Raw genomic sequence first — 12,458 nt, 5'->3', positions numbered from 1 at the left:
CTCGGCCCCGCTCGGCCCCGCTCGTCTCCGTTCCGTTCTGTTCGGGTCCGTTCGGCTCCGGCTCGGCTCGGCTCGGGCCCCCCAGCCGGGACCCGCAAGAATGGCGGTCACCACGGGGCTGCGGTTGCCCTCGATTTGGGGGACCCCTGCTGCTGCGGGTTTGTGTCCCCACGAGCCAACAGGGACAGGTCACGGAACAGAACGGGGCGTTCAGCTCGCGGGGTTCAGCCCCTCTGCGGGCTCCCAGGGGGGGCCGCACCGGGTTTCAGGGACCCACGGGTACGATTGATTTAAGGGGGAAAAGATGCAGCCCCCACTATATCCCGCCAGCCCTGGAGTGGCGCAGTTCGGCTGCCCGGGGCTTTATCCGGGGTCGGACCCGCTGCCCAGCCGATGACCGCATTCCTGGTGCGGGAGCGCTGGCAGCTGTGGACACCGCAGGGAGGTGGGAAAATGGGCAAAAAATCCCAAAAACAGTGCATCAGCCAGAAACGGTGCTGGGGGGACCCTCTGGCGGGGCCCTCTTGCCCCCAATCCTCAGCCCCCCTCCCGTTCCCGTTTGGTCCCCGGGGAGCAAACGGCGGGTCCAGGTGGGAAGCGGCGCTCTCGGGCCAGCTCCCGCCGCCTCCCGGGCATTTGGTCAGCAGGAGCGGGCGGGAGGTGCGCGCAGAGAGGAAGGAGCGTGTCATAAACCGAGGTGACAGCAGCCGCGCCGGGGCAGCTGGGTGGCTAGCTGCTGTCACCTGGCACTGCTGCTGTGTCCTTTTGGGGAGGGAAAGGGAGAAATCGGCCAACTGCTAAATTCAGCCCCAGCCGATGAAATGTGCCATCACGGAGTGTCTGTCACACGGCTGGAGGACAGTGGCCTTGAGCTCCGAGTGTGACTTGCCCCACGGCCTGTTCCCGTGGCTTTCTCCAGCAGCTGAAGTAGCCTGGGACCATTCCTGCCCCATCTGGGTCCTTCTTGTCATCCCAGCTAGATTTAGGCTGTAAGGAGTTGTTGAAGCAGCTCCTCATTCTCCTCCCATAAGGGTCTTCTTTTTGAAGTCCATTTCTGCAGTTAGTTGTTCTCATCCCTATCCCCATTCCTATCCCATTCCCATCTTCGCATCCATCCCCATCTCCTTGCCCATCTGCCCATCTCCATCCTGTCCTTGTCTCCACCCTCATCCTGTGCCCATGCACACCCCCATCCCCATCCCCATCTCAATCCACATCCCCATCTCCTCACCCATGCCCATCCTATGCCCATCTCATCCCAATCTCTATCCCAGTTCCATCTGTCTGGTCTCTGACGGTTTGGCTTCCCCAGGCCAGAGCTCTCCCCGTCACACCTCTCTAATGTGAGTGTGTTGCAGTCCATCGTTCTCATGGAATAGGGGGGATTGGACCGTTCCTGCTGCTGGGGGCTGCAGAGCCCCCCTCTGCTCTCCTGTGCCTGTGCAGCTTCTCCCAGGGTGTCCCTGTGCCACTGAGACCTGCGGCCTCTGCAGCGCTGGCACAGGCACTGAGATGGGCTCAGGGCCCGAAGCTCTGGGGTTTGCCCGAGGACAGCGAAGAGGAGCCACCCCTGCTTGTCCCGACCCCCTGAGGGCCCCGTCCCGGGCAGCAGGCGGTGGCTCTGTCCCCATCTCCCCAGCCATGGTGTCAGCGGCAATCACCAGCGGCAATCCCTGTCCTGTCTCCCTGTGTCGGCTCCCTGTAAGCGGCGGGACGTGCCGTGACTCACGGTGACTCACGGGAGCTCCGGTTGTGCCCGGGGGCCGGCACAGCCCGCAGTGCAAACAGCGTGCGGGGAGCGCTGGAGCCACCGCAGCCCGGGACCGTCCCCTGGCACCAATCCCAGCAAACCCATCCCGGCAAAGCTGGGAAAGGGAAGGCGGTGAGGTCGTGCGGCAGCTCTGCCGGACCTGGGTGCGATGGCCTGGGGGTCGGGACTCCGCTCTTCCCGGCTCGCCCTCTCCTTTTCACTCTTAAATATCCCGGGACAGCCGATTTTGTGCATTTACGGGCCGTTCCCTGCGAGGTGTGGAGCCCTGCGAGCGAGCCGTGGGAGAGTGGGAATTGCTCACACCTCCCCGGTCTGGGACTTGGCCAGAGTTACATCCTCGCAAGCAAATCTGCATTTGCCAGTGACACTGGTGAGAAAAAGAGCCCGGGCAGGGACCCAGCCATGCAAATGTTCGGGACTGGCAGGTGGGGGCAGGACTCGGCCTGGGAACGGGGCCAGAGAGGGAGGGGAAAGAGCGAAAAGCAGGGGAAAAGAAAAAAAAAAAAAGGAAAATAAAAAGACAAATTTGAAAAGCTGCATTTCAACTACAGTTTGGAGCCAGCTCTGTGACCGGAGAGGAGCCGGGAGCGGTGTGACGGCCGGGCCAGGCTCCCCGCACGGCTCTGCTGCCCGCCGGCCGCCAAGGGGCTGCGAGGGGCCGCGGCGGGCGCTGGGAGGCCCCTGCCCTCGCTCTATGGGGCCCTGCACAACCAGCAGTCCCACCCAGTGGCTTCCCCGCTCCCTCTGAGGCGAGGGGAGGACGTGGCGGGAGGCGGGGAAGGGCCCCGGAGCTGCGATGCCTTAAGCGAGCGGTCACGGCGAGAGGCGCGGAACAAATTTCCCCTCCTCAGGAGACGTGACGGCCAAATTCCCCCGTGCCCGTGAGAGCCTGCGGGAGGGAGAAGGGCCGGCTGCCACCGGCACCGCCGGCGGGGCTCAGAGCCGCCCCGGGGCTGGGCGCGCTGGGCTGGGCACGTCGCAGCCCTCTTCCAAAAAATCCCAGCGGGTCATGCCCGTCCTCCCGGCCAGGCGGACACGGCAGCGAGAGTCCAGCCACCCTCCGAGGCCTCCTTGCAGGGAGCCGGAGAGCCGGGGGGACGGATCCGGGGCAGGCGGCGAGGGGGCGTGCCCCCACTTAATTCATTAAAATGTGTCGGAGAGCGTGGGAAAGACGGGAGCTTTTCTTCCCAGCGCAGAGCCCCAGCGAAAGGCGTGCGAGGGAGAGCGCCCTGCCCGCTCGGCTCCCCGCAGCCGGAGGAAGCGCGGAGCTTTCCTGCGCCGCTGGCCACGCCGGCGCTTCGCCTCCCGGCTTCTTGGCAGAGCCGCGGGGCTCGGCCAGTGCCGCCTGCCCCACCGCCGAGATGTGGGATGTGGGGGTGCGGGGAGCCCAGCCGGGGCTGCTGCGTGGGAACAGCCTCCCTTGGGCGGGTTCACCCTTAGGGGCTGGAAAGGGGATCCCTGTTCCTGGTGGGGAAGGGGCTGTGGGTGTCTCAGGGGACACCCGTCCTCCCTGTGGTCTGAGAGCTGCGCACGCAGAGGCGTGGCCGTGGGATTGGCTTCATGCTCTCCCCATGGACACATCACACACCAGGAGCCTTCGGTGGCACCCGGACTGTGCCCAGGTGGGCTGGGACCCTGAAGGCAGAGCTCCTGAGGCCAGAGCTGGGGGCTGGCAAGGGAAACCTCATGCTCTTGCGGTGAGGACATGTGTGTGGGTGCCCTGTGTCCTGTGCAGGGAGCACAGCACCGCAAGCAAAGCCCTCATGAGGGGTTTGAGAAGCTCTGTGGACAAGGGCACCCTCCTGGGACTCCCACACCACAGGGGCCACTGCAGGAACATGGTCTAGGGACTGCCACTTCCCACGGATGTCACCGTAGATGCATGGTCCCTCCCTCCCAGCCTGTGACAAACAGAATTTAAAACCAGAGTGAGACTCAGGCAGGGTCATAACACTACACGTAGTCATTGTCCTCTGGGGGGCACACAGGCAGGGGTGTCCTGGGCTGGAGGACGTGGTGCTGGGCTGTGCAGTTTGGGTTATCTCACTGCAGCTTGGCCTTTAACCACTCCAGTGCCCCATCTTGTCAGTCCTTACCTTGCTGGAAATGCTGCAGCTCTTCTGAGGTAGCCTATGGTCTCAGTGTCTGACAACACAAAAATGCTCTGGGAGCAAAAGGCCACCAGCTGGGACACACTTGGAGATGGAGAATTCCTGCCCGGTGCCATAGGCAGGGATTCTGGCTGCTCCAATGTCTCAGTGCTGCCAGGCCATGCTGAGGCATCCCCCTGACTGATGTCCCTGTGACCACTGAGCACACGTTCTCCAAACTGCCATGGCTCCAGCCTGACACCACCACATGTCCCTGACCTGGTGTGCTGGCAGCTGCTTGTGGGGCTTCTGGTTCTGGAAAGCTGGCACGTGGAGGGACCATATATTCACTTTGCAGGTGCTGATAGAGCTGGCTGGAGACACAGACCTGATTGATGCAAATGTCCCTCCTCAACCGACCCCTCTCTCCTCTCCCCTCATTGTGAGCAGCACCTCTGGCCTGTGGGACCAGCATTCCTGCGGTGTGGGGCAGCACGAGGGCTGGAGCTCACAGCCAGCTCGGGCTGGGTCCGTGTCCAAAACCACGCTGGTTTGTTTGAAAACGGCAGCCGAGCAACTGGGAGCTCAATTGGAGCATCCGGCTGGAAGAGTGGCTCCAGGATGAGGATGGGCAGGGGTACAGCCCCCATCCTCCTCCTCCTCCTCCCGTGCCTTGCCGGCTGCCTTAGGGACCAACCAGCCCTAGTTCAAGGCACAAAGTCACGCCAGGGAACACTGAGCTGACTTCTGTGAGCCGGTCAAATATGTGGCGAGGTTTCCGCTCCAGATTACAGGAGGAAGGAAGTTTGTTCGGAAGGGGATGGGGATAAGGTGGGGGAGAAGGGAGGGAAGTGCATTCTTGCTTGATGAGGAACAATGTTGATATATTCGTTTGTAAACTAAAGCTGGCCTGAGCGCCAAACACCTTGTCCCCGTCAAACTCCGAAGGATGTGCGGGAGGACACATGGAGAGGAGAGGAACCGTCCGACATCCGATGCAGCGTGTGGTTTCCCAGGGCTGAGGGATGGATGCTGCCCAGTCAGATCTCATTCATGATAAAGAGCAATAAAACCCTTCCTCAGTGTTGTTTTATCCCAGCGTCCCCCCATGACCACATCCTATCACACAAGGGCAGGAGCTGAGCCCAGGTGAAGCAGGGGCTCTGGAGTGGGCAGCCCACCCAGAGCGCTCATCCCTGCCAGAACACTGCTGGGGCTGCCCTTCCCATGCAGGATCAAACGGCTCCATAAAACCAAGGAGGGTTCATTACTGCCCTAATAAATGTTAAACATTAGTATGACACAGACAATGGGATTTTGTAATTATTTTTTTTTAAGCAGCCAGATAAGGAAACAATATTGTAGACTGAGCAGAAAGCTGCTTTAATTCCCTTTGATTTGTATCCACCATTCAAAACTGGACAATTTATTACCTCCTGGATGCTCCTCAAGGCTGATCCAGCGTGGAATTTGCTGTTGACCGTGTCTGTGACTGGAGGTGACCTTGCTGCACACTTCCCACCACGGCACCACCTCCTGCGGGCAGCAGGAAGGAAGAGGTGCTGTGCTGGGTCCCAGCCACTGCCCCTGCCCCCAGGAGCTGGATGGAATCCTTTGGGAGCTGTTTTGTTCCATGCTCACAGGTACACACCACTTGCTGGATTCTGCCCTGGGTTGATGTCCTAGAATGAGTCCCAGCCAAGGGACCCTGCCCTAGCACAGCCCTGACTGTAAGCACAAGAACTTACCCCTAAACTGGGGAGATCTCAAGCAGATAAAGTCCTGGAGTTGGTCAGGAGGTGACCCTACTGTCCCCAGGGATCAGAGGGAAAGGCACCTTCTGGGCAGCTGTCCCCAGGTGAGGGACAGGGCCATGTGTCCCCATCTCCCACAGGCTGCCCTCCACAGTGGAAGCAGTGGCAGACAAATGTGTGACCACAGCTCTGGAAAACCCAGCAAGCAAAAGCCAGAGGTGCCCATGAGTGGTCAGATGTGCATGTGGCTCAGCAGCTTCCCCTAAACAGGGCCTGGAAAGGTTCATCCCATTCTGGAGAGGTTTTTTTACGGCATGACCAAGCACCACACTCTGTGGGGGCCGACAGCTAGAGGCTCTGCATTGTTCCTACTTTGCCTCATCCCCAGTTTCTGCCCTCCCAGAACACACCCTGAAGAAGCAGGATGCTGACACATGGATGAGTCCGTGTGGAGCCTGGGGGGCTTGGGCTGCTCCCTGCCTGGTACTGGCAGCGTGGGGACGGTTGCCTTTTAGGGTCACTTGTACCAATTAGTGCTCAGGCATTAATCTTATGGATTTTATGGAAAAGAGGGATGTTTAAAGTGGAAAAATGTTTTTTCTTTTATTTAAGCATTGAGCCAGAGCGTGAGATGTCCCTGGGAGGAAGAAGCTCCTGGCACCGTGTGGCCAGGAGCTTTGGAAGAGAGAAAACGAGTCCTGCACTTCAGCGTGAGCTGCCTGGGCAGGTGCTTCGCTGGCCCATAAATGTCACACCTCAGCCAAGAGCTCTTCAGGCCCTCTCAACAATAACAGCAGGGCCTGGCAGTAAACCAGATTAGAGGAGGAGTTTTGCAGATGCTCCTCAGCTCAGGATGGAGTGGTGTGAGCCTGGCCATAGATCAGGAGGCACTGGGGCGAGTGGATGTTGTGGGGTCGGCACTGCTGGGGTGGTGGTTTTGGTTAACAGACCTCTGCCACCGTCTCGCCATGCATGGCTTGGAGAGGGGCAGAGGGAAATAAAGCAAAGAGTCCATTCTTTAGCCACCTCTGCTTTAATGATCTCATGGAGGCCACGTATTTTTGGGCTGTTGCAAACCACTGGTGCACCTGTGACAGTGTTCTCTGTGGTGGATCCCAAAATGAGAGCTCCCCCCTCCCCACTTCCAGCCTCTCTCTGGAAGCCCAAGGCCCAAAATCTGCTGAGGTTCCCCAGGCAGTCCCCGTTCCCCTGTGGAACCCCTGTGCTTCAGCTCAGCTCAGCTCAGCTCAGCTCAGCTCATAGACGCTCTGTGTGTCCCCAGAGGCCACAAGAACATCCTGAAACTGGGAGACGACGCGTCCAAAATGGGACCCTTCCCAAAACACCTTCCCACAGCGGGTGCAGCAGAAGAAGTCGGTGAGCTCGGCTCTGTCCAGCACCCCGGGGGGGATGGCAGCGACCTGCAGGACCGTGTCCCCTGCCAACCCCGCGGCTGCCCCGCTCTGCTCCGCCCCCTCCGCCCGCTCGCCGTGCGGGGCGCAGCCAGGCTGGGCTGTGTCACAGGCTGGCACGGTGACACCGCAGCTCTGGCTCCCCGGGCAGCCTGTGGAGAGAGGAGACAGCAGACACACCATCAGTCACTGGTGCGATGAACGGGATCTGTGCTCAGCCAGTCAGCGACCCTCGTGAGGGGCCTGTCACCCCTGCAGGGTCCAGGCTCTGCCCCGCCTCGCAGGGAGGAGCATCCCCGTGAGTTTGGCAGAAGGGGGTTGTCACCAGCATCCAGCAGCTGCCTGCCCTAAGCGTGGCACTCCGGGCCGGGGCATCGCTGCCATCGCACACCGAGTGCCCCGACCCGGCAGTTTCGGCACCCGTTGAGGGCACGGCAGGACTCCGGATCCGGGCAGCGGAAGGGCTGAGCTGCCTCCCATCCATCAGGGAGCCTGGCAGCCGGGAACAGGCTGCGGTTATTGCTGCGGGATGACTCCGCTTTGGCGGGGGGGGGGGGGGGGGGGGGGGTGTCTGTCCTGCCCAGGCACCAATTAAGACAACAAAAGGCATCCTGCTTCGCTCCAGCGGCACTTCTGGGTGTCCATCCCACCCTTTTCAGGATCACAGGGACCCTATCAGGAGCCATCTGGGACCAAGAGGGACACCAGCCCTCCCGGCTGACCCTTCCCTGCATCCCAGCGCCGTCAGGAGCTGGGACATGCTGGGGATTATCGTGGGGGAACACACGGCTGGGGTCAGCCCTGAAATGGCCACCCCATCGTGGCAGAGCCGCCCTGTTGCGGCAGGATCACCCCCCAGCTGAGCAGCAGGGTCTGCCCATCGCATGAGCAGGAAGAGCCACAGCCCGGGGGAAGCGTGGAATGCTCAGCTCACACCAGCCCCTGGTTCACGAGGGCTCCCCAGACCCCCCAAGACCTTCCACACCTCCCCAGGGAAGATGACCAGCCCGAGCTGGCGGGGCACAGTCACCCCCAGTTCCCAGCACACAAACAGCCGTGCTCAGGGTCGTGGCTGTCACTGGAGATGTTCTTGGGGGGGATTTGCAGGCCTCCCTGCTCTGGAGCACCAGACCCTGAGGGGAGGGACATCGACCTTGGGTGAGACCTGTAGATCCGATACAATGGAAATGCCACTGCCAGCACCCAGCACCCATGGCCAACAGCTTTCCCCATCATGGAACCTAAAAATTCCGTGGCCAGAACACGGCACCAGGACACTGACAGGACACTGGCATTCTGTGTGTCTGCAGGGATCCTGAGCAATTTGCTCTCTCCCAACACGCTCCCTCTGCTGTCCTGCTGCTGGTGGGCAAAGCCAAAGGCAGACCCCTCCTTCCCTGCACGGGGGGGGTGGGAAACCTCCAGCTCCCCCAAACACCCCAATCCCACCCCCCTGGGCTCGTGGGAAAAAGGCAGGCAGGGAGGGAAAGTTCATCCCTTAAAAGCCTGGGGAGAGAAAGGCCGTGATGGTCACCCCGTAGTTTTGCCTTTGCTTGCACCAGCCCCCTCCTAATTGTGGCTCTTCAAAGGGTTGAAAATGCTACATCACTTCAAAGTGACCATTTCTGAATGGGAGCTTGTAAAACCCCTTCTCCCCCTCCCACCAAATTCTTCCCAGGGCTTTTGAAGATGCCTGCACTCCCCTCACCAACACGGTGAAAGGGCCACCAGGTGCCAGGCACAGGATGCCAGCCGGGCATGCAGGAAAACTGAGTGGGGAAGGGCTGGGTCCCCCTGAAAAACAGGGGTTTCCTGGGGAAAGGGGGGGGTTTGAAGGAGGTTTTTTTTCTCCCCTTTCAGACAGGCAGAGGCCTCCCCAGTAGAGGCACGGCTCCCTTGGGACTGCAGCCCAGTTTGCCTGGATGCTGCACACCCCGGAGTCACACCAGAGATGGAGCAAAAGGCATGTGTAGGGTGCAGGGGGCTGTGGGGAGCCCTTCCAGCGTGCCAGGAGCTTGTCAGATCTGTGGCTTCCAGAGCTCTGTGAGGTTCACACCAAAGGCTGGATTCCCACCGCAGCCCTGCGGAGGAGAAAGGGAAGCGATTCCTTCCCAAATCGATTCGAAACACTTCTTGGGAACTAATAATCCCATTATAAAACATCTTGAAAATAAAAACCCCTTCGCCTCTCACTCACCTCTCCCCCGCTTGGCTGGGTCACCCTGGGGATGACAGAGCCTGGGTGAGGGGCTGAGCCCTGCAGCCCCCAGCCCCCTGGGGCTGAGCACCCCCATGTCAGTGCTGCAGAGCTCCATGGGCAGCAACAATTGTCCCCCGGCACTGTCCCCAACTGGGCAGTGCTCAGCACAAGAGCCATCTCCTCCTGGCCTCGCACGTGCTGCCCACTCACACCGCCAGCCCCTGCCCACCCCTGCTCGCCTGTGGGAATTAATCCCACGGGAACAGCATGAACTGCTGCTGTCCCCACTGTGACACGTCTCACCATCAGCAAATGCTGCCACATCCAGGGGAGAGGGGGTGCTGCAGGACCCTCATTCTGCTTATTTCTGTGTCAGGTTCTTCCCTGAGCTGAGCAGGACCACACCAGAGGCCCATCCCACGCCCTGGGCACTGCAGGGCTCTGTGCAGTCCAAGGGACCAACAGTCCCTTCACCTGGGGGGGCATGGCAGCATCTGGGACACTGGGATCACTGGCAGCCCCACATAAACCCTGAACTATTGCCATGGGGAGGCTGTGGGGGCAAAGGGACTTGTCCAAAGGTAGGGACGAGACAGGAGCTGCAGCTCCATGTGCCCCACTGCGAGGTCCTGCTCATGGACACAGCGCTGAGCCCAGTGGGGTGGACACGAGACAGGACAGGGGCTGTCTGCTGTGGGCAGGGGGATGCACATTCCCCCACACAGAGGGGCTCCTAGTGGGGGTCACACTGAAAGGCCACCGTGATGGTTACACTGGTGACCTGTAGTCCCTCCAGCCTATTCTGTCAGCTGCAGTGCTGGGTCAGCGTTACTGGGACAGCACTGGGACTTCCATGGCAGGACAGGGGGACACAGCAGGGCTTGGGAAACTGGGACAGAGCAGGACCTGGGCACACCTCCTTTGAACCCGTGCCCATTCCCCTTTCGGAGCCCACACAGCCCTGATTTGGCTGGGAACAACCAGTCCCCACTGCGTTAACCCTGGGCACCCCAGGGTTTCAGTGTCAGCGTGGTAGCCAACAACTTCCCAGGGGAGCCAGGTTCTTCTGCCCAAAATCCTGCCCCACGGGCTCTGCTTCCAGCCCAGATCCCTCTGTGTCAGCCCAGTCCGAGCCAGGGCCTTGGGGCGAGGAGATGGGCGCCTGTCGCGGCTGGCTCAGGCAAGGACCCGGCAGCTCCTGCTGCCTCTGGAGAGGCTGCGGGTCCGCAGCCCCGTGCCAGCGCCGAGCCCCGTGCCAGCCCCGAGCCGTGCCCCCGGCACAGCCAGAGCCATCGCCACGGCCACAGCCAGGGCTGGGGTCTGGGAGAAAGCTCACGGCTTTGTCCAGCCTTTGCACAAGGCTGAACACAGACCTGGGAGCATTCTTGGAGTACAAAGGTGCATGGGAAACCTCGGCCGCGGTGAGAGATCAGCCTGATAAGAGGAGTTACGAGCCTGAGAAACGTGCTGATTGCAGGGCACTGAAGATGCCTGGTTATCTTTTCCTCCTCTATAAGGCAGATAAGGAAAGGACAAAGGACCCGGGATTGTGCAACCTGGGCTGCAGCAGCCTAGCCATGATCTTAAGATGTTCCCAGGGTGGAGGAGGGAGGATGAGCTCAAGCAAGAGGCAGCTCCAGCTGCTCTCATCTCCCCGTGCCGCTGTGAAGAGAGCCCTGCCAGCCCATGCCCTCAGCTGCCCCAGTGTGGTGGCTGCAGAGCAGGGACTGTCCTGCTGCCACCCCAGCTTGGAGCCACCGTCCAGCCTTCCCCACAGCGTGGTCTGCAGCTCTTCCTCCTGCAGCCCTGAGCCGCCCCTCGCGGCTTTTCCCCAGGCTCGGGGGGGAGCCGAGGGCTGAGAAGGGAAAGAAACCCCAAGTCACTGCTCAGGCTGGCAGGCGCAAGGTGGGTGCCCGAGCTGCCCGGGGCCATCCTGCCACCCAGTGCAGGGACACCCCGGCTGCTCCTCCAGCCACCCCTGCGCCCATCCAGGACTTCCCCTGTGCTTGTGTCCCGAGAGGCAGTGCTGGCAGCTCCTCAGGGAGGGTGCCCACCAGCGTGGGACTGGGGGCTCCACCGTGCCTGATCAGCGCCACAGACCCAAGGGCCGCAGGATCCGTTGTTTTCATCTTTTGCAGCACATTTGAGATGGTGAGGGGGGATTTTACAATTAAATTCGCCTCCTCTGTTTGGCAACTCCCAACCCGCTGGAATGTGCTACATCCTCGCCTTTCCCAGAGACCAGATTTCATCTGGCAGAGCACCCACCGAGCTCTGGGGCCCCCTGCCAGCTGGTTTTACTGCACTGACTAAGCAAGAGTTCCCCCGGCCAGACGAGAGCCTGTGACGCAGCCCATTCCCCCGGGGCACTCGGGAGCTGCAATCTGTCACTGCCTCCAGCAAGGACTTGCCTGTGGCCCATGGTGACCCACAGCCCTGCCCCTCTCTCTGCCCCAGCCCCAGCCCCAGCCTGCTCCAGGCACCTGAGCTGCTCAGAGCATCCCACTGGGAAAAAGGCATCACAGGGCAAAGCTGTCTGGGCTTGAAACTATTTGCAGCACTTTTGTCAAAGCCCTCATGCAGGGAAAATGTGGCTGTGTCAAGGAATATGTTCCCTAAAACCTGTGAAAGCCCTAGGTCCAAGCAAGAGTGAGCTATTACAGGATGAATAATTGGCCTTTCGTCACTTGGAAGCCCTGCTGTAAAAATCCAGGAGCCAAACGGAGCAGCACTGGCCATGGCTGGCTGCAGCTGGAGCCCCGGACTTGAGAGTGCCTGAGGCAGATGGAGACTTGTGCTGAGGGGTGATCCTGAAGGATCTGTCCCCATCACCCATCCGCCCCAGCATCCACCCGCTCCTCCCTGGAGAGGTGAGGCCCCCGTGGGAGGAGGCTCCCTCCTTGCCTGGAAGCAGGAGCAGCAGTGAAAAGGCATTTTCTTGCCAAGCAGCAGCACCTGGCCGTGATCTGGGCCACGCACAGGGGCATGACAGAGATGACATGGCCTGGGCTGGAGTCACTGGACAGGGACAGTCCTGGTGAGGGGCTGTGGTTGCTGAACACCCCATGCCGTGTGTTGGGCCATGGCAAGGGCAGAGCAGGTCCTCCCACCAACCCCTTCAGCAGGAAAATGTAAAGGAAAGCAGGGATAGATGAAGTTTTCCTTATGGACCCACTTCTGTGGCTGCCCAGCCTGTCCCACTGCCACCACTGTCCCCACCAAGTGATGGCA

At 60.8% G+C, this 12,458-nt stretch overlaps 1 protein-coding gene across 6 annotated transcripts in view; it reads right to left on the bottom strand.

Annotated features, from left to right (window-relative positions):
* Positions 1-6,632: 6,632 nt before the first annotated feature.
* Positions 6,633-12,458, bottom strand: part of EXD3 (exonuclease 3'-5' domain containing 3) — a 214,009-nt gene continuing 208,183 nt past the window's right edge. For all 6 annotated transcript variants that reach the window (XM_048325162.1, XM_048325158.1, XM_048325161.1 and 3 more), the window contains one exon: positions 6,633-7,179. In XM_048325162.1, coding sequence (XP_048181119.1) covers positions 6,863-7,179 — 317 coding nt within the window. In that variant the 3' untranslated portion in view covers positions 6,633-6,862. The remainder of the gene's footprint in view (positions 7,180-12,458) is intronic.

This window comes from Corvus hawaiiensis, chromosome 21 (assembly GCF_020740725.1).
Source record: "Corvus hawaiiensis isolate bCorHaw1 chromosome 21, bCorHaw1.pri.cur, whole genome shotgun sequence".
In the NCBI taxonomy this organism is placed as follows: domain Eukaryota; kingdom Metazoa; phylum Chordata; class Aves; order Passeriformes; family Corvidae; genus Corvus; species Corvus hawaiiensis.
Note: the sequence above shows the minus strand (reverse complement) of the source record. Positions and strands in the feature narration are given on the sequence as shown.